This window comes from Rosa chinensis, chromosome 5 (genome assembly GCF_002994745.2).
Source record: "Rosa chinensis cultivar Old Blush chromosome 5, RchiOBHm-V2, whole genome shotgun sequence".
Taxonomy (NCBI): domain Eukaryota; kingdom Viridiplantae; phylum Streptophyta; class Magnoliopsida; order Rosales; family Rosaceae; genus Rosa; species Rosa chinensis.
The window spans coordinates 18,638,144-18,658,871 of NC_037092.1; the positions used below are offsets into that span (position 1 = coordinate 18,638,144).

Sequence of the window (20,728 nt, forward strand, 5' to 3'; positions counted from 1 at the left end):
GTATTCATGAATGGCATGGAACTTAGAAAGACTGGGAAAGAAAACTAGGAGACCTTACAATTACCAACACGCATGCATTTAATGCCCTTTAAAGTTGGACCTCTTTGGAAATTATGAACGAGTAGAGTAATTAAATCGGTTCTCCTTAATCCCTATGTATCTGTGCTTTTTAAATCAAAGGGCCGGGGGAGGCTAAGAGTTATATATATATTTTTTTGGATGTGTAAGACTTATATAGATCCTTCAATTCTTTTTTTTTTTTTTTTTTGAAAAGAGATCCTTCAATTCTATGTATGCCAATATACTTCTCTATCCCTTTTGTAGACTGATCAGAGAGAAAATGTACAACAGTTTTAGCTCTCGAAAGGAAAAGAAGTAAGAACGCTGAAGAACTCTGAGAAATCTAAAAAGAGACTCAGATATGGAAGAGGCTATAGCAGATACTAAACGAGAGAAAAGGATTATGCATTACAGCAGCAATCAGAAGATACTGTTAGTGGGTGAGGGCAACTTCTCTTTTGCTGCTTGTTTAGCCAAAGAGTTTGGTTCAGCGAAGAACATGGTTGCTTCTTCTCTTGACTCCAAAGGTAATAAGAATGTGGTATAATATATGCTGCCTGCACATATAATATATATGTTTCAAATTTTTGACACTGAAATGCTTCCTACTGATGCTAATTGCAGAGTCAGTAATGATTAGATACTCAAATGCAGCACCAAGCAACTTGAAGGAATTAGAGGACATGGGATGTGTAATCTTGCATGAGGTGGATGTCCACACCATGAGACAGCACCCTCTTCTAGTTAATCAACTGTTTGATCGCGTAGTCTTTAACTTTCCTCATGCTGGCTTTATTTTCATGGAAAATCAGATGAGCCAGATCAAGTAAGTCTAAACAGAATTGCAGTAACGTTCTATTGTCAAGATAAGAACTGTGTAATTTGAATTGACTATCGATTTGGAATACACATTTAGGGTATATTTGGTAAGAGGATGATTAGAAGCACATAAACTAACATCTTATTCAAATTTTTAAATACTCATAACTAATTCTGCAAAACGCTATACCAAAAGTGTTTTTGATTGTTCAAAGGTGCATTTGGCACTTCTAAAAGTACTACAAACGGGGCCTTAAACAAAAATGTACCTTATCAATGGTCTAGACTGAAAATAGCAACATAAAATGTACGAGCATCATGAATTTTCCTCAAAATTGTTTGTTCATAGTGAAGAAGGGTCGTGAGAATCATTGACAATTTTCCAGGTTGCATCAGGATTTAATGAGAGGATTCTTCACCAGTGCATGTGAAATGCTGAAAGAAAGTGGAGAAGTTCATGTGACTCACAAGACATCACATCCATTCAGTAAGTGGGAGATAGTGAAATTAGCAGAAGAGACCGGGTTATATCTGGTTGAGGAAGCATCGTTTACAAGAGGGGATTATCCTGGTTATTTAAACAAGAGAGGGAGTGGGAAGAAATGCAACCGTACATTTCCTGTTGGACAATGTAGCACCTACAAATTTGCCAAGCTGCCGCTTCTTGAATTTTCATTCACAACATTATATGATCATGTAAATAGAAAATGAATATTTATATGCAATAGCAATGTCACTTGGATTTGAGGTCATATTTGGATCATGTCGAAGAAATTTTCTTTTTCTTAAATTAAACTTATCTGAGTTAGATACGGAAGAACAATATTGAGACACATCAAAACTTTAGAGGACCAAACGTTGTTCAAATGGTTTGAAAGGAACAAGTTTAGGTGCAAGGCAATACATGAAAGTGGTTATTGTTTAAAGTATCCTGTTATTCCATACTGAAATCGTATTCTTTCAATTAACATAAATTCACTATAGACGAGTACATTTTGATGCCAAATATTCTTTACTTAGAGTGTGTGGTTTGACTGTCGGTACTTTGTGTTGCTTTAGTTAATTTATGTCAATAACTTTGGTATCTTATAGTACAACAGAACGGACAAAGCTACAAAAGTATAACTGAAGCATCATCTTGGTTTCTTTTTCAAACATCAAATGTTAGGAGATACGGTTATAAGAGAAATAGAGAAATTGTTTCACAGATTTATATTAATTTAGTCCTCAAAAGTAGGAAAGTCAAAGAACTCTGAGAAAACTAAACAAAATATACTCAGATCGATGGAAAAGGCTATTGCAGATACTAAACAAGAGAAACGGATTATGCATTACAGCAGCAATCAGAAGATACTGTTAGTGGGTGAAGGCAATTTCTCTTTTGCTTCTTGTTTAGCTAAAGTATTTGGCTCTGCTAAGAACATGGTTGCCACTTCCCGCGAATCCAGAGGTAGTAATAATAGGGTAGAAATTTTCTGTATCAATTTTTTTACTGCAATATATATATATATATATATATATTTCTATCTTCGAGACTAAAATGCTTTGGATTGATGCTAATTGCAGAGTCAGTATTGGCCCAGTATTCAGATGCAGCACCAAGAAACTTGACAGAATTGGAGTACATGGGATGTGATATACTGCATGAGGTGGATGTACACACCATGAGGCAACACCCTTTCTTAATCGATCAACTGTTTGATCGGATAGTCTTCAACTTTCCTCATGCTGGTTTCGTTTTTATGGAAAGCAAGAAGAAGAAAACCAAGTATTTTATGGAAAACAGCAAGAGGCAAATCAAGTAAGTCTAAAAAAATTACGGGTAATCTAGTGTTTTGTCTTGCGAGTTGCGAGAGAGACTGGTTGCGAGAGAGACTGTCAATTTGGACCCATTTAGTGCATATTTCGTAATGCTTCAAAAATTTTGTTAGAAGCAATTTTTTTTTTTTGATAAAAGAAGCAATTTTTTTATTAAAATTGAAAGAATTTTGAACTATCTCTGCAAATCACTACTAAATTCTGACTGTTCGAAAGCACTACCAAGTACCCAACAGGCCCTCAAACACAAGTATCGTGTATTTTTTTCAGGTTGCATCAGGATTTGGTGAGGAGATTCTTCGCCAGCGCATGTGAGATGCTGAAAGAAAGTGGAGAAGTTCATGTCACTCACAAGACCGCATATCCATTCAGTGAGTGGGAGATAGTGAAATTAGCAGGAGAGGCTGGGTTATATCTGGTTGAGGAAGCATCGTTTTCAAGAGAGGATTATCCCGGTTATTTAAACAAGAGAGGAAGTGGGAAGAAATGCAACCGCACATTTCCTGTTGGACAATGTAGCACCTACAAATTTGCCAAGCTGCCGCTTCTTGAATTTTCATTCACAACAATAAAGATCATGTAAGTAGGAAATGGTTGGACAATGTAGCACCTACAAATTTGCCAAGCTGCCGCTTCTTGAATTTTCATTCACAACAATAAAGATCATGCAGGTAGGAAATGATTTGACTTGTGTGAAAATCAATGTCATCAATTTGATTTGAGTTTGCATATTCTCATGTTGTTTTTCAGACAATTTTACTTATCTGAATTAGATGGAAGAATAACTCCAAGACACAAAAAAAAAATTACAGGGTTTACATTGTTCAAATCAAAACCTGAAAGAACCAAGTAGAGGTGTAAGGCAAGACATGAAAGGTTGCTATGGTTTGAAGTAGCCTAATATCTGCAGACTAAAGTCTTGTTTCACTACAACATGAAAATTCTAACATACACAAGTGTACTAAAAATCCAAAGAAATCTGTCTTTCAATCAAAATAAGTATGGATGGAAGGTTGAAAGAATAAAAATCTTTCTATCTGTGTGAAAGAATACAAATGAAATTTATTGCACAATGATGTTTCTTGAGACTTTCTCAAGAAATATTTGCTAGCCTATACTGGAGGGTGATTTACAACAGATATTTGTCTATACAAAATCTTCAATCAAAATAAGAATTGTTTGAGGAGGCCTCGAACATAAGTCAGAACTAATTATTCAGGGGATCTTCATTCTTGAAAGACTAACCTACTTGCTGGAAGACAATTCTTCATGTCAATTGTAGATCTGAATTGTTTACAGGGATGGCCAACGGCAGTTACAAGAATATGACTGCACTACAGAAAGAGGCCTTTCTTGCACCAGTTATATCTTGAATATTTTATGCTCCTGTGAGTCATGCCCTGTCAAGAAGCATACAGAAAAAAAAAAAAAGGTTTCAAGAATCAACATAGCAAAACAACTAAAACAAAACAGAAAAGATTAGAATAGAAGCAAAAATTACCTTCAGCCCCGTATGGAAAGAAGTCATTTTCGTTCTTTAATTTACTTTTGTTCCCCTATTTGCTGCCATTGCTTCCTCAATACTTCTAATTACAACACTCAAACTGCTGCGACTTTCTAAAGCTTTAACTGCAGCTCGGTGTGCACTTTTATGCCATTTGAGCAAATTGTAAGATTGCAGAAGGGACCATCTTGCTTGATTTGACATCTACTCATTATAACAATGAGAGAGAAAATGAGGCAAATTTTAGTATATCTATAAATGAAATCACAGAACTACAGAAAGTCAGTTACACAGATACCTCAGCGACAGATAACGGGGGTTGCAGAAGAAGACAGATGCCCCTAAATAAATTTTCATCATTTTCTCCACCCTCTGCCTCCCCATAAATAAGAGCTTCAGCAGCAATGCCCGCAAAAAGCACCATGCAGTACCTGACCACAAATTACGCGAAGTTTAGTAAACACTTGATATCTGTTATTACTTGTATTTACTGCTATTACACACAGTTCATCAGAAGAGATAAAAGGCAGACGCAAACTAGGGGGAAATATGGGATATTGCAAGAAATCTATTCTAAAAAAAGGACAAGGAATTTTTAAAATTCCTCGGTTATATACCCACGGAAGGTTTAGGGAAGAATCTATCTATTTCTATTTCAACGTATATACTCACGGAAAGTAGCTACATCATCCAATAGGGCTTTATTCTTTTCTTTCAGGTTTAGGAGAAAAATAACTTATTCCAAGAGACCTTACCTGCATTTTCATTTCATACCCACCTGTCAAAAGCACTACCATCAAGTCTTCCTTCAGCAAGGTCACTGGCCATTTTCTCATCCCAAAACTGAGTTCCCGCCTTGAAAAAAAAAAAAAGGCAGTTATATGAGCTTTCCTTACCATCTTAAAAATGCTACATTATCATGAGGCTACAACCATGGCAACCTTGAATTTTCTTCTCTAAATAACTATTTAAGGGAGTGGTCATTACAATGTAATTTTTCTTTATATAAATTAATTGGTGATGTATGTGTTTATCCCATTGTGTTCCTAGCCATACAATAAATAAGTTTTAACTTCTAAGAGCATGCAACAGTTATCAGGCATACATAAACATTCCAAAAGAAATAATTTTACTCACTTATGATGTTATTTAGCATATGCATAGGCACAAATCATGTAGGCAGGTAAAAGTTATACACATATCTCGTTATTGCTAAGTTGGTTATTGCTTGAACCCATGGTGATTGAATTGTTGAGTGAACAACGATCAAAACCGAGTGAAATGCCACTGAAGCACACAGAAGACCAGAAATTACCTGCCCTTGAATTCCCATCTGCACTGCAACAATTGGATCTAATATCACCCCACGAATTGGGCAACCCATTAGATAAGCTGAAAATATGTAAAGGCAATCAGTTAATATCTCATGGGTTACACACTTGCAAGGATCTTCATTGAGTAAAGTATTGTTGTGGGGGAAAAACAAATCTAATCCTACAATAAAAAACTTAGCAGTGGTTTGTCACCCTACTTGAAATCACATTAGGTTCCAATTTTGTAACATTCAACTCTAAATTTGTACCAGAGAAATGTCTGTTTACCCGTTAGGAGGTGCCCTGCTTCATGGATGAGGATCCGGCGTCTATTTGGAGGCCAATAACTGGAGATTTGAGCTAAGCAGCAACCACCAAGGAAGATAGAGTCCGCAAATGCTAGCCCCAATATTACCGTAAGGTTAGGCCTGATGTCAATGCCTTGAGAAAGAAGAAAAGATAGCCCGCCAAGAAAAGCAACCAGAGCAGGACGAGAACTTCCCGAAAGACCCCACTTTTTTGGAGCAAATTTCGATGCTGGATAACATAGAGTAGATATTGAAAATCAAACCATTTCTTTCGAGACCACAATGAGTAAGGTCATACATTTTGTCTCAGCTGTGTATTAGATACAGAACAGTTGGATGGAAAATTGTCCACAAGAAAAGTAACATACTTTTATTTTTGACATATACAAGAAGAAAATGAACTAAAATATCTAAACCTCTAAAAATCAGTTATGCATTTGTCATAATCACCTTCTAAACCTGTTGAAGTCTTCAACACAGTTGGTGTAACATCACGTGTTCCCTCCATTACTGCAGGAAAAAACAAACAAAACGAACAAAGAAAACAGCCTGAGATAAAGCCATAAGCCATAAAGTTTAACAGGAGACAAACTCATAAAGCCATAACATTTCATATGCAACCAAGACAAGTTTACAGAATGAGTATGTCAGAAATGAGTCAACCAGACATAAGATTCAACATACTCATGCTAACATGCAATTAGATTAGATAAGTTTAATGGTATCAGTAAATGTAGTAACAGTGTTTCACTAAGGAACATGAAGCATTGCATCTAGGCAGGGAAATGTAAACCTGCGATCAAGATTGTTTAATGACAAGTCCAACTATAAATGGCTCCAGAGTTCTGAAACCAAATCTAACGAAAATGATGGTATATGGAGAATCTGAATTATAACTTTCCACTTAACAGTGCCATAGAGCTTGTTGGGGCATTTTATATTAGCCCGGTTCACCAGAAAAAAAAAAAACTTCAGTTCCAAATTCTACTCACTCATTCATGAAACACATCCATAATATCATTCTGCAACTACTACAAGTCTTCAAAGATCAAATAACAACATAGTTAAGAAGCATCACAACTATGAAGTACCAAGTCTCAAGTGACCAAAATCAACACACTACTACATTTCACACAACAATTCCACTAAAGGGTAAGCAAATAAAACAAAAATACACATTACCAATGTTCCTGTATCTCCCAAAATTGGCCAAGAACCCTCTGTTCTTGAGAAAGCCATAAGCTTTGCCCACCAGCTTCATGTTGTCAGCATTGAGACACGTGTCCAAGACCTCCCAATCCCTCTCCCTCTCCCACCCCACGAAACCCAACTCTTGACTCGGCCGGGTCGACTCAGCCGGCAGCGACCCATTGACAATCTCAACTGGGTTTTGCTGGGTCTCGAGGGACTGCAAGAACCCAAGAGCGCCGGCTAGGTCCTTGCGCTTCACGGCTTCTTCGTACTCCTTCCATTCTCGGAGGGCTGAAGCTGGGACGGTTTGGCGCCTTGAGGCGCGAAGAGGGGCGGAGGGCGGTGGTGAATGCGGGGGTGTTTTGGGAAAAAGGAGGGAAATTTGGGGAGAGAATGGAGTGGGAGAGAGGAAGTGAGGGATTGGGTTGGGGTTTGGAGGAGGAGCAAAAGCCATGAGATTGGAGTGACAGACCGTTGGAAGCGGTTGGTTTATTCCCGTTGGGAGTTTTACCGGTTTAGGAAAGTTGGATTTTGCCATTGAAATGGAACTTGGGTGCTGATTGGCCTCCTTGGCCTTTGTAAATGCATTCGGTAGATGTGTAAAAGCAAATACTTCCACCGAGAACTATTAAAACAAGAATTAGTATAACTTTCTAATAAATGGTTTAGGAGATCTATTTTTTTATTATATTAAGATAAATCAACCGTTAGATGTTTATGTATGCATGAGTAGATTACTTCTGAATTTTTTTTTTTTTCAAATTGTTAATCGTTAAGGTACCAAACTAGATCAAATTAATGAACGAACCAAATCTGTTAAACATGAACAGTTCATGTTCATAATTGATAAATTACAATTATAAATGTCTTAATGATTTTCAATTTGGTTGAAAAATTACATAAAAAATTTACACATAGATATCTATAATATCTACGGTTGATTTGCAAAAATGTGATAGAAAAGTGGGTCTAACACAAAAGTTATCAACTAGTCCTCATTTTAGTGATCCTCATTAAAAGGACTCCCATCTAACTATATCGAAATCAACTTTACATGAAGAGACAGTTATGACTATAAGAAATGACGTTAAAAGTCATGGTAAATTAAGATAGTAACAAAAAAAATCACGAATGAAATCATGTTTTTTATTTGAATTCAACAGTTCATAGTGTTCACGTAACACATCATTTTCTTCGAACAAAAACCTTGAACCCAAATTTTCATTTTAACTGCTTCATCTCTTAGGTCTAATACGCATAGTATTGATAAGGTTGTGAGTGCCATCATGATTTCAGAGGCTTCTAGTGCAGTGTGTATGTTTTTATTTATCATTTAACATAAAAAGTTTGTTGCTACATAGAAGTTGAATTGCGTTTCGTTTGGTAATAAATGTCCGAAAAAAAAAATTATTTGTTTTTGAAATAATATCATGTTGACCATTTATGGGTAGATAAAGAGTTTGTGGTAAACCACAGCGATACATAGATTAGGTCTGATCATTTGACGGTACCCATACTCATTTATTTAAGCAAGCCTACACACTATGAAATAACATAGGAAATAAGCAAGCCTAAAGGTAAAAACTCATAGTTGCCCTAAAAACAATAGGAAATCAGTATTAATTAAGCCAATAAGGCTTAAGGTTAAAGCAAGAAACTAACTAAATACGTGTTGAAGTCCTTAGTTAAAGAAAACCTAGCCACTCTGCTAGGGTTTGCTCGTAGGCCTCCCGCCTTCGATAAAATTCTCAAACTTATGGCTAACGCCATAGATGACTTCGGTGTTGCTTTCGTCTTCTCCGCTGCGTCTCTTGCTGGAGTAAGGTGCACCGGTAGTGCTGCGAGGCAGGCCGATTTGCTCTTCTTGATGAGGCGTCAGGTTCTGTCTTTTCTTCTTATGATGTTTGCGGTGCTCAACCTCAGCGAAGATGGGATAGTTCCGGGCTTGGATCTAGATCGGGTATGTAGGGGTCTAGCTAGTGAGACGGGTGATACAGTATGGTTTGCTGCAGAGAAGTTGATAGGGTCGAGACTTCTGGATGTTTTGCTGGACGATGAGGGTGGGGATTGCTGGAGATTTGTGGATCTCAGGTTGGTTCTTCTTCCTGATGTGATAGGTGATGGTTGCGTTGGAAACGATTTTGGTTCGTCTGCTGCGCAACGGTGGGCCGCATTACTTGGCTTTAGTATGGCTGCTCACGTTACAGATTTGGATAGTGCTGAAGGGGAGGTCAACAGCGGCTGGGCTGTTGACGACGGTGTTAGTACTGGCAGAGTTGGCGGCGGAGATGGAGGTGGTGGGGGTTGGTGTGGCGACATTGCTGCTTCTTCCCGTCCTCAATCCAAAACCTTGATTCATTGGGCCACTTGGGCCTTGAACTATTTTGTGGGCCTTTTCTATGGGCTCATTGGATTGCTCTGTTGGATGGAATGGGCCTTTATGGCTCATAGTACTCTGTAAATCTTGTTTGGGTTGCAAAATCCAGCGCCTTTGTTGAAACCATTTTATGTCTGCTTTGAGGTTTCTTGGCTTTTGTTAGAATAATGGTTCGTGGATTTCCTAAAAGGTGGGTGTATTGGGGATTTTTTGGGATTTTTATTCTTCTAGAATAGGGATTTTGGAAGGTTCTAAGGAACGATTCTTTCTGTCGACCCCATAGGGGTGTTTCGTTTTTGTATTACTTGCTGAACTTAATGGCTGACCTATTTCGATTCAAAAAAAAAAGAAAAAAACTAACTAAATAGTATAGCCCAAAAGGGAAGCCCAAAGAAAAGCCACAACCCAAAGCCCAGCAAGTTGGATTAGCACTCAGCCCAAATGTCTCCCTCCTTCATGCTCTTGCAGCACGTACAGTAGGCCTCCCTGCCTTCAGTCTAGGTTAGCACCATGCCGCCATGACCATTAATGCCACGGATGACGTCGCCTGCACCACACCACACAAGCTCCACTTCTGTACATCACCACCACCGCGCATCAAAGGTGTCAAACCAAAACCTTGCTGCCTCAACAAACCTGCCGGAGCATCAAGTGGCAACAACTCTCCAGACCACCCGAGCAATAGCCTCAAGACAACTCTCCACACAGCAACGAGGCCAGAGGTCTGCCATAGGCGAGAGCCGTAGTATGAGCAAAGAGATGGAAATCGGGAATACCTAGTTTTGGTTAGGGTTTCTCCGCGAGAGGTTTGAGATATTAAGTTCAAAAAAATAAAAATAAAAAATATGTTTAAGGAAAACAGAAATTGGGAGAGAATTGAGTCGTGCTTTCATTGATAATAGGGACCTCTTTATATAGATGATTACAAGACATAGAATCAGAGTTGTACAAGGAAAGATAATCGTACAATTAATCAGATATCTATGAATATCTCTAATTCCTAACCCTATTACAACTAGGTCAAGTAACCTAGGGTTTGGGCCAGACACATACATTCTGGATTTACTTGAACACTCCCCCTTGTGTTGCCCAAACGTGGTGCTCCTCTCGTTGCCTCATTAAAATCCTTGCCGAGTAACAAAAATCCTGTGGGACAAAAATAACCTTGGTCGAATGGGAAAAAGAGTACAACACACCCTTCACGTTTCGAGACCATACATGTAGACATCTCCCCCTGATGTCTGCATCTCCCCCTGTTGACAATGGTCATGGGAGTTCGGGTAACTTCCGCAAACAATGCTACCAATATGTTTCTCGAAAGTGGAATTTAGGCAATGACTTAGTGAGCAAGTTTGCCACACTATCCTCAGATCGAACCTAGTTCACTTTGATCTTGAGGGGAGTTTGTTGTTGCTGATTATCCTTGGTGATGTCGCTTTTGATGTAGCCTTGCTTCATTTGTTCAAAACAAGCAGCATTATCTTATACGCTCATAGGCTCATCTGTGGTAGACTTAAAACCACAATTGTTCGAACATGCGTAATTATGGATTCAATCCATATACATTCACGAACCTCTTCGTGAAGAGTAATAGTCTCTGCATTGTTCGAAGATATAGTGACTAGGGTATATTCTGTAGACCTCCAAGATATCACGGTCTTACCCATGGTGAACACATAACCAGTTTGGGAAGACTTTTGTGTGGGTCAAAGAGATACCCAACATCAGCAAAACCTTCCAAAACACATATTGTTTTGGGATGGGGATAATGGACGCAGTCCAGTGTTGGCGGCGTTCCTAGTGTGTGATGGGTCTGAATCCATCGTCTCTCTGTAGGGCTATAACAAGCCCATATCAATTGTACATCTTAAGTACCGAAAGATATCTTTTACACTAATCCAATGACGTTGCGTTGGCGCTGAGCTATAGCTAGCTAACAAGTTCATGGCAAATGAGATGTCCGGTCTTGTGCATTGAGCTAAGTACAATAATGCGTGTACTTAACTAAGGCATTTCTGCCCCTAGCGCATCATCATCATCATCCTTTAAACGAAGAGTACCCTTTTCAGGATCAAGATTACGGACAATCATGGGGGTGCTTGAAGGCTTGACCTTGTCAAAATGCCTAAGCATCTATCAACACGATGCTCAAGTTCCAAACCGAGACATAATCGTGTTCTCCCAAAATCCTTCATCTCAAACTCAGATTTCAAGTGTTCAGCGGTTTTCCTTAACTCTTTAAGGGCTTCCAATGAAGATCATGTCCAACATGAACCGCGATAGAATCTGAAACTTGTTATGGAAACACACGGGCATATCCCTTCCCAATCAAGTAGTCACTTTAGTGAGCGTTTCAACCTTATTGCAAATGCGCTCCGTGGTCTAGAGCCACTTGACTTGGGTAAATGAAGTTCACCATGAACCTTCATGTACTCATCCGTATCTAGATTCTTATAGAGATACGTAGTGACCACATTTGTAAGCTGCATGATCAGTTATTTGAAAACTACCAAACTGACAGGGTAGTGGAGTGCAATGACATCCATTATGAGAGAATATGTCTCATTGTAGTCAATTCCAGGGCGTTTTGTGAGAAGCCTTGAGCCATAAGGCGAGATTGCCATCTCTATTTCTCATCACGCTTTCTAACGAAGACCCATTAGTCAACATGTTTTATGTTAGGAGGTGTTGGCATCACCGACTCAAAAACCTTCATCTTTGTTAGAGAATCTAACTTAACCTAGATCGCATCTTTCCATTTAGGCCAAAATTTCTCTACATTGGCATTCATTCATCAACAGAGCGTGGTTCGATATCATCGGACTCAACAAACTCATGCGCAACTACATCATCAATTATGATGGAGTTTCTATCCCACATCTCATGTACACTGGAGTAATTTTCAAAGAGCTCTATATTCTCAGGAATAGGTTCTGACGTTGAGGCGTCCCCCAACGATAAACATAACCCGGAAGATTCTCATGAGACGGATTTTGAGTCTTGATGATCAAAGGATTGGAATGTGCCAAAGGATCATTCAAACTCACGGGCCTCCCCCACATCCTAGCTGGGACCACGGCCTGTAACTCTAGAATGCCACTCTCTTTGGCGTTGGCGCCATGCCTACCTCCGTGTAGGGTGGCGCTACGTCATCTCGTAGGGACATCCTTCCCTGCAGGCATATTTGCAGCAGATGTGTGATCTCGTCACTTTAGTAGGGATCGAGATAAGACATAGTGGGGACAGACCAAGACAATTCCTGTCGTTCCTGCTGAACATGTGTGTTCTTATCTCCCGCTAACGACGGGAAGATTGTCTCATCAAAGTGACATTCTCAAATCTAGCGGTAAGGAGATCGCCTAGCAAGGGTATTAAGTGGCGGACGATAGTTAGAATCTCAAATCCAATGTAGTTGCCCATTCGTCTGTAAGGACCCATCATAGAGCGCTGTGGCGGCGCAATTGGCACATAAATGGCACACTCAAATATGCATAAGTACGATTTGTACCTAGTCACTAGCTGTAACACAGAGGTATATTGAGTGGCAGTGAGTCGTAGACGAATTAGCATAGTTGCATGTGATATTACATCACCCCAAGCGGATATAAGGAGATTGGTGCGCATTACCAATGTCCGGACTACCATCGTAGTCGTTTCCGCGAGACCATTTGGGTGTGTTCATATAATGTCCAACATCAGTCCCAATGCAATAACCATCGAAAGTCTTTGATGTAAACCCTCTAGCATCGTCAAGTCCAATTGACGGAATAGGATGATCCGGGGAGTGAGCCTGTTGTTGTATGATATGTGCTAGGAGTGTAGCATAAGCAGCATTACAAGTGGACAATGGCACAACACGTGACCAGTGTGTTTGCGTGTCAACCAACATCATGAGATATTTAAACATCCGCAAGTTGGTTGAATCAGTCCACAGAATCCCCACAGATTCTATGTAAGAAAAGAATAAGCATTTTCATATCCTTTGCATAGGACGGTCTCAGTTCTAATTTCCCTAAGGAACGGGCTTTGTAAAACGAGCGAGAGACTTTAGAAGTAACCAATGAGGATTTTGGTTGGGCCAGAGCGTCTGAAACGCTATTTGAAGCAAGTTGGTGATTGCAGCATCACCTGGGGCGCCATCACCATGATGGACGCCATCCATGGTGTCATGGATAGGGACTGTGCCAGCACTAGGTTGGTGGTGGACGGCGGCGGTGCCAGAGGCAATGGCGGCGGTCACACTTAGTCCAAGAATCAACCTTTGATTCATGCTTCTTTTCGCTCGAGAGAATGGATGTCCATGTGAAGTCTTTTGTAGAAGGATCATCATATCATGTCTAGGATGATCTATCTTGTCGTGATAAAGCCAATATGTGTCTATATCCAAGAGATCTTGTCTCACAACTTTTATTGGAATAATAGCTCGAATAGTGACAGAGAGTCCACTAGAGAGACACATAAGCTTCTCTAAGATGCGCATTTGCTCGCAATCATTAGAGGTATTGCAAAGGAACTCATTTTCATTATCTGCATGCGTTTTCGCATGAAATCCGTTGACTATTCATAGGTACGATTTGCCCTAGGAGCATAGAGAGTTTTTGTGACAGTAATCAAGGTGCCATTTGGCAAGGGGAACTTGGGCTATTTCATGTCCTTGAATTAATACTGATGGCCCAACCATCGTGGTCACAAAGTCATATGCTCATACTCAAAAAGGAGTCATAATGAAAAGAACTCAAAATTTTATTCATAAGCCAACGGAATTACATCATTGTCTCTTTGACCAAAGAAAATCTAATCCAAAATGCTATCTAATGCAAAACAATGGTAGTCGTCTAACTTCTTTCAGTAATTCCAAAATAAATGTGACCAGGTGAGTAGAGAGATGTCGGTGGAGCAAGGCTCGCTTAAGTACCACTAATCTCATAACCTTCTTAGACATCACACTTGCTTTGGGTGAGACTTCTTTGAAGAAAGACTAAACCATTGGCATTTACCACAAAAATATATGGCAATTGCCTATTACATCTCTTGGAAAAATAAAGATTTAAACAGAATTGGCTATCTATTTATCTCAGCCAGATTTGTAGTCTTTAACCCTTCACTCTAGATCATCATCTTGATGATCTTCTTGTTCCACGAGCTCTGTAGGCGGTGACAATTTCTTTACGAGCTCTATAAATGAGTGCTCAATGACCGGATACTCCACATTGAGAACATGCATCTCTTTGCTCAAACTCCATTGATTGAGGCGCTTTGAAAGCGTCATTTAGATGGCTCTTAGTGTTGGTGGCGCCACTAACATGGCCAGAGGCGTTGCCTCCCTCTCTCTTTCCACGTTGACCTCTTCGGTTCCGTGTTCGCCTATTTTGGAGTTTACCTTCCCAAGTGAGTAATTATATGGACCAGAACGTCCAGAAATATCCCTAAGATTAGGGTTTCGCTCTTGGCGCCCTCTCTTAGAGGCGCGACTATAATTGGATTCCGAAATATGCTATGTTTCCACGGATCTCGAATTATAGTTATTCACAAGGATATTGTCACACTTTTCAGCGACATTCATAGCTCCAACCAGCTCATGAAACCTTGTGATCCATCCCGCAATAACATTGATTAGATAGTTCTTAGCAACCATCAATGCAAAGACGGAGAAGATAGAGAGAGTCTTCTCAATCAACATCGCATCAGTGATCTCTTTACCACATAATTCCTTTAAGGATTTAATGCAAAGTGTTTCTGAGTTGTAGTCAAGAACTGACTTGAAATCACAGAAGCGGAGGCTATGCCATTTCACTTCTAGGTCAGGAAGCAGGGAATCACGGACGTTGCCAAATCTTTCTTCGAGTGAGACCCACAGCCTTCTGGGGTCTTCTTCATTCATACACTCGTACTGGAGCGAATCATCCATATGACGAGTCATTAGGATGATAGGTTTCGCCTTATTTTCTTCTAAGGCTGCTCTATTTGCTTCCAAAGCTTGAGCTTGCTCAACAGTTAGCACGTCCTGGCTAGGCTCGAGAATCGTATCCAGGATTTCATCGGCCTTGAGATGCTGGCGGACATCACGAACCCAACTGTGATATCCAGAGCCAGTTGTTCTCAATGGAGCAAAGTCCAATTTGTTCAGATTACTCATCCTGAAAGAGAACAAGAAAAATGGTTAGTTTCGGAGCGTAAAAGGCTACCACGAAAACATATAAAATTTCTTAGCGTAGTTGTTCCCAAGAAATTATGAATTTCTGAGCATAATCACTTCCAAGAAATTCAATTCCAAGAGGTATTGGATTAGATCGAAACAATGACGTAAGTGGTCGATCGTAAATTCTCTACAAACTCTAAGTTTGGAAATCTCAACAAGCTCCAAGCTTGAAGTGAGCACGAACCCCCACAGTTCGACTTAATTAGGTCTCCCCTATGATGAAGAAAGGGGGGTAGAAGAAGGGAGCTTGCAAGTCCCCGAGAAAAAGAGGAAAAACTCAAAAACGGAAAGTTTTAGTAAAACATACCTTTTAGATTGCAGAACGTATTTGATCCTTATCGTAGGATTGGAGACGAGCTTCAGTCCTAGTGTAAGCAAGCAGACTTGTAAGATTGCAACGTGGTCGCAGAGTCGCGAAGTTGCGAGGCCGCGAGGTCCAGGAGTCGCGGGCATCGCGGAATCGAGGTCGCGGGGTTGCGGATTCGAGGAGTCGCGAGGTTGCGGGGTCACGGATTCTCGAGGTCGCGAGGGCTCGGCAGATCTCGGCAGGGGCCTGTGCAGGGCTGTCGGCAAATATCGACAGGGGCAGTCATAGAGGTGCGCAAGTCTCGACAGATGTGTGCAGGGCAAGCACAGGGCAGGGGCAGGTCTGATTTTTCCGACGGCCGGTTCAGGGGGATTCCTGCAGGTTTTGGTGGTTTCGCCACCGGTTCTGGGCTCCTTGAGGCTAGGGCTTCGATATGTAGGGTGGTGGATGTTGGGATTTGAAGGCTACGAAATTAAGGTTTAAGGGTTAGGGCTTCGTGCTGATAACGTGTTTAAGGAAAACAGAAATTGGGAGAGAATTGAGTCGTGCTTTCATTGATAATAGGGACCTCTTTATATAGAGGATTACAAGACATAGAATTAGAGTTGTACAAGGAAATATAATCGTACAATTAATCAGATATCTATGAATATCTCTAATTCCTAACCCTATTACAACTAGGTCAAGTAACCTAAGGTTTAGGCCAGACACACATATTCTGGATTTACTTGAACAAAATATTATTTGTTAGGTCAACCAGCATCGAATAAAACTATGTTTGTCCGATAAAAAACCACCAAATAAAATCTAAGAAAGTATCAAACAAAACCACCTTATTCGACAATGAACAACCAAATAGAATTCATTTATCAACATAATGCCACAGAAAGAAAAAAGTTCTCACCACCGTTAAAGATAGTCGCAAAGAAATTTTGGTTCACATAGCTAGGTTTTGCCGGATTGGATTTTATTTAAGATATGATGATATCATTGAAAAATTTGCTCGTACCTAGAGATTTAATCTTTTTGTACTAACCGTCGGTCTTTTCTCACTGTCTTCCGCTCAGTATTTAGTACTTTAGCTCTCATTGTTTTGATCGTCTTCGTTTTCCTTCCACTGTGCAATGGCCGAAACTGACCTACCTGAAGATGTTATACTGAACATTTTGTCTTGGCTGCCCGTCAAATCCTTGATCCGATTCACCTCCGTTTCCAAACGCTTCCGATCCATCATATTGTACGACCCCAAATTAGCCAGAACTCAATTTGAAGCAGCTTGTCAGCGGAAAACCCTAAGTTGCCGACTCATCTTCCACACCGTCACCCGTCGCCTCGAATCCCTAGACTTGGATACACCGTCCTATGGAGACATTTCCTCCAGCAGAAAGCTGAGTTTCCCTTTCGAGGAACCGGGTTCGGATATCAGCCTGCTGGGCTCGTGCAATGGTTAGGTGTTTGTAGCGTCTGGTGAAGTAGACTTTTACATTTGGAACCCAGCAACCCGATTCTTCATGGAGTTGCCTAAGCCAGGTTTTTCTGACGGACTATGGCTCAGGTATTATGGTGCTGGCTATTTGTCTGCCACCGACGACTACAAAGTTTTCGCAGCCTCTTATGACGTGAATGGACCGACACGAGAGATGAAGATGTTCTCCTTGAGAGCTCACGTTTGGAAAACAATCCAACACCCTGGCCATGACAAAGCCTCTGATGAGGGGAGTCTTTTGAATGATGAGGCAATTCATTGGTCAGTGGGGAATGAAATCCTTGCTTTTGATTTCGAACAGGAGGAGTTCAGGACTGTGTGTCTGCCTGATCATCATGACATTCAGGACCCATTTGGTGTTAGCTATGTTGGGGTTTCTGAGGGATGTCTGTGTGTATGCGGTCATCGGAGGGGTGTTTATATTTATAAATCTGTCGATTTCTGGGTCATGAGAGAATATGACGTGTGTGACTCGTGGACTAAGCTCTTTAACTTGTCCTATCCTCCCGGTGTCCTATACACATATTTCTTAATTGGTTATGGGAAGCAGATCAGTTGCCGTAAAAGGGGTTGGCGACGAGTGGTCGTTGGTTAAGATTGATCATAAAGAAGAGAAGGAACTTCTCGTGTATACGACTGGAGGCACCTGGCTTGACCGCTACCGTCACATGATTCCGTATGAAGAGAGTCTACTTTTAGTGCTGAGCGTTGGTTAGTTATTCCTCAGTTTCACTATGCTTTCATGCATTTCAAAATTACTTGTTTATCTACTTGTTAGTTACACCAAGTTATTGATTCATGAAACTTTTTCATTCCTTTGAAACTTAAAACCTTTGTAACCCAGTTGAGTTCCTTGTTCCATTTTCTTCTGACTTGCATGCTTAATGCTCCTCAGGATTTGTCTGGCCAGTGTATACTTCGGAATTTTTTTTTAGATACTCTGCTGCATTGATCTAAACAGTCAATCTTATGGAATTAATTTCAGGCCTTTGTTTATGCCTTCTTTCTAGAGACTGGAGAGCCGGCTTCTTAATAGGTGTATATGCACAATAGTTAGTTGAAACGTAAAAGACATAAAAGTCATACAAAGACTTTGCTAGCTGTTTGATGCTATATCAATACTGATAGAAACTGAATAAATAATTTGAGTGAATTATCAATTTATTCATCTCTTGTCTGTGTAATTATTCATACAGAAAAGTGGAATTCATTGTTGGATATCCATGGACCTTGAATAGAGCATGTGAGTTCTGAGTCATTATGTCATGTTGTGCATTGAAGTAGATTCAATCTGACATTTAAAGTTTAAACTCACCTTCAGGAAATCAGAGATGTTGTATTGGTTGGATAATAATGCTGTTTGCTACATGAGTTTATTGACCTTCTGAGGTAACAAAAAATTATGGGGACAGCCAATATCTTTCGAAGCTTTATGTGTCAACTTTTTACTTGGACCTTTTGGTTATATGTCATCTTGCTCTTCGATCTTTAATACATGTCGTAATGCATAAAGAGAATGACCAAATTGTTTTGGTTCTTATTGTAATAGGAGCTTAGTGCTTAAGAATTGAATACCCCAACTTTATCCGGGTTGTATGTACTCCATCATGGTTTGTAGGGGTTTTCATGTGTATAAACAACAAAATTGATATGAATATTGTTGAGAGCAATTGATTTGACATGATTGAATAAAAAGAGAGTTTAGTTTGGCTTCCTGATTATCGGCGGGTGGAAAAGAATTCTCAAAGATCAAAACCTTACACAAGGCAGAAAACTAATTTCTCTCTTGAGCGACCATGATGCTGGTTTTTAAGTTTTTGTTTTTCACTCTGCTTTGATGCCTTTGAAGATTATTTATTTGTTCAATTTTCATCTTCAGGCTTGACTTAATTATATTTTGGAAGATGCATGACCAGTTTGTTCTGGGAAAGTTTGTAAATTCTTCAGATTTGTCGTAAAAAAATCAAACTCATAAATTTGATGCCTTTGTTGATGAGGCTATTTGGTAGCAGAGAGCTTAGATAGTTGATGTACGATTTAGATACAATGCAAATTTATTTTAGCCATTCCAAACATACTGTCGCAGAAGGCTTTTTTTTTTTTTTTTGGTCAGTTTTATTATTGCTTTCTTCTTTATTTTCTTGATTTGATTCCTCTTCTGCCTATGGTCTTCATGCAGCATCATTGAAGTGGTTAAATAATGTTAAGTTAATTCTTTAAATATTTGTTTTTTTTGTATTCTATCTCAGTTGTGCAGCTCCTTTTCTTCCTGGATGATCATTGACTAATTGGTTTTCATGGATTCTTCGACAGATGACTGAACGTGTTATTTCTGGGATTTTGTAGGAGTTTCTGGATGTAGGAAATGATGGCTTCATGATCTAGTTGGGTGTGGACCTGATGAAATGGATGCACTACAAGTGATTATGAGATTTCTCAAAAGTTTGGTTTTAGAAGCTAGCTAGGTGCTATGAGCTAGCTATATTTCTATGTATAATGGCTGTTACTCTGTGACACGTCCATGTTTTGTTTTAAGTTTTGACAATGATACACTATAAGAATGTTATATTTATCTTGTTTAATTCACTTTGTTGGACGTTTTATATTATGCGAAGAGAAATGTAGATTGTTGTATTATGTGTTGGTGTGGTTGAAGTTTGTTTTCAATCTGGAACTCTGTTTTGACTAGGCTATATGATTGATCAATGTGCTTGATCCATTTTATTCTGTCAATCCAGAATGTTCGATGATATGGACATGAATATATGCCGATATATCTCTTAATATGTCCTTTTTTGAGTGTGAGATATATCATACAGGGGTAATAATATCTTATCTTCTCCTGTTTTCGATGAAATGGTAAAATATTTCTGATATGTTTGATATTTGGGATATCCTGACAAAATCAACACATATCTTTAAAATTTGACAAAAAAAACACGGCTTAAATAGGGAAAAAACATAGATTTGAGAGGAAGGTTCAGTTTTTAGTGAATGAAAATTGCTTCTGTTATACGTTAAGGTATCAACTTATATCAAATTAATGGACGAACCAAGTTTATCAAACATGAACCATTCATAATTGATAAATAACAATTATGAATGCTCTAACGATTTTTAATTTAGTTAAAAAATTGCATACATAATCTACACATAAAAATTTAAACATCAAACAATTAATTTACGAAAATGTGATCGAAAATGAAAAATAAATTTCACAAAAAAATCTTCAACTAGTAGTTATTTTAGTATTCCACGGCAGAAGGTCTCCCTACACATGATATTTACCACGCTCCATCGCCAATTCCGATCCACTGAAAAATTATTAACCATTACATTCCTTTAT

General features: G+C 39.3%; 4 protein-coding genes across 5 annotated transcripts; 3 read left to right on the forward strand and 1 right to left on the reverse strand.

Moving 5' to 3' along the window:
* The first annotated feature begins 421 nt into the window (after window positions 1–421).
* Window positions 422–1,590, forward strand: LOC112203338 (uncharacterized protein At4g26485). Its single transcript, XM_024344322.2, has 3 exons — window positions 422–587; window positions 685–886; window positions 1,266–1,590. Exons 1-3 carry the CDS (start codon window positions 422–424, stop codon window positions 1,588–1,590), a joined length of 693 nt encoding a protein of 230 aa, XP_024200090.2.
* A 462-nt stretch (window positions 1,591–2,052) lies between these two features.
* Window positions 2,053–3,503, forward strand: LOC112168082 (uncharacterized protein At4g26485). 2 transcript variants are annotated; one of them, XM_024305208.2, is made up of 4 exons: window positions 2,053–2,329; window positions 2,446–2,680; window positions 2,968–3,280; window positions 3,369–3,503. In XM_024305208.2, the coding sequence occupies exons 1-3, from the start codon at window positions 2,164–2,166 to the stop codon at window positions 3,278–3,280; spliced, it is 714 nt and encodes a 237-aa protein (XP_024160976.1). In that variant the 5' UTR covers window positions 2,053–2,163; the 3' UTR covers window positions 3,369–3,503. The 2 variants fall into 2 exon arrangements, with proteins under 2 accessions (XP_024160976.1, XP_024160975.1); XM_024305207.2 differs by having other exon boundaries at window positions 2,968–3,428.
* Window positions 3,504–4,132: 629 nt separating this feature from the next.
* LOC112168081 lies at window positions 4,133–7,589 on the reverse strand. The gene is made up of 8 exons (XM_040505747.1): window positions 7,005–7,589; window positions 6,273–6,332; window positions 5,803–6,051; window positions 5,517–5,593; window positions 4,980–5,056; window positions 4,500–4,632; window positions 4,244–4,405; window positions 4,133–4,156 (listed from the first exon to the last, which is right to left on the reverse strand). Exons 1-8 carry the CDS (start codon window positions 7,549–7,551, stop codon window positions 4,133–4,135), a joined length of 1,329 nt encoding a protein of 442 aa, XP_040361681.1. The 5' UTR covers window positions 7,552–7,589.
* A 9,431-nt stretch (window positions 7,590–17,020) lies between these two features.
* On the forward strand, window positions 17,021–18,098 carry LOC112203339 (F-box protein CPR1). Its single transcript, XM_024344323.1, has 3 exons — window positions 17,021–17,309; window positions 17,394–17,772; window positions 17,933–18,098. Exons 1-3 carry the CDS (start codon window positions 17,021–17,023, stop codon window positions 18,096–18,098), a joined length of 834 nt encoding a protein of 277 aa, XP_024200091.1.
* Window positions 18,099–20,728: the final 2,630 nt, after the last annotated feature.

What these genes read in the sequence shown, in the direction of transcription:
- LOC112203338 (XM_024344322.2), top strand. Translation starts at nt 422, where the DNA reads ATGGAAGAGGCTATAGCAGATACTAAACGAGAGAAAAGGATTATGCAT. An exon ending in TTCTTCTCTTGACTCCAAAG is followed by an intron (nt 588 to 684) that starts GTAATAAGAATG and finishes TGCTAATTGCAG; the next exon opens with AGTCAGTAATGATTAGATAC. An exon ending in AATCAGATGAGCCAGATCAA is followed by an intron (nt 887 to 1,265) that starts GTAAGTCTAAAC and finishes ACAATTTTCCAG; the next exon opens with GTTGCATCAGGATTTAATGA.
- LOC112168082 (XM_024305208.2), top strand. Translation starts at nt 2,164, where the DNA reads ATGGAAAAGGCTATTGCAGATACTAAACAAGAGAAACGGATTATGCAT. An exon ending in CACTTCCCGCGAATCCAGAG is followed by an intron (nt 2,330 to 2,445) that starts GTAGTAATAATA and finishes TGCTAATTGCAG; the next exon opens with AGTCAGTATTGGCCCAGTAT. An exon ending in AACAGCAAGAGGCAAATCAA is followed by an intron (nt 2,681 to 2,967) that starts GTAAGTCTAAAA and finishes TATTTTTTTCAG; the next exon opens with GTTGCATCAGGATTTGGTGA.
- LOC112168081 (XM_040505747.1), bottom strand. Translation starts at nt 7,551, where the DNA reads ATGGCAAAATCCAACTTTCCTAAACCGGTAAAACTCCCAACGGGAATA. An exon ending in GACTTCAACAGGTTTAGAAG is followed by an intron (nt 6,052 to 6,272) that starts GTGATTATGACA and finishes TATGTTATCCAG; the next exon opens with CATCGAAATTTGCTCCAAAA. An exon ending in CCCCGTTATCTGTCGCTGAG is followed by an intron (nt 4,406 to 4,499) that starts GTATCTGTGTAA and finishes TATAATGAGTAG; the next exon opens with ATGTCAAATCAAGCAAGATG.
- LOC112203339 (XM_024344323.1), top strand. Translation starts at nt 17,021, where the DNA reads ATGGCCGAAACTGACCTACCTGAAGATGTTATACTGAACATTTTGTCT. An exon ending in TTTCCCTTTCGAGGAACCGG is followed by an intron (nt 17,310 to 17,393) that starts GTTCGGATATCA and finishes TTTGGAACCCAG; the next exon opens with CAACCCGATTCTTCATGGAG. An exon ending in GGGGTTTCTGAGGGATGTCT is followed by an intron (nt 17,773 to 17,932) that starts GTGTGTATGCGG and finishes TATGGGAAGCAG; the next exon opens with ATCAGTTGCCGTAAAAGGGG.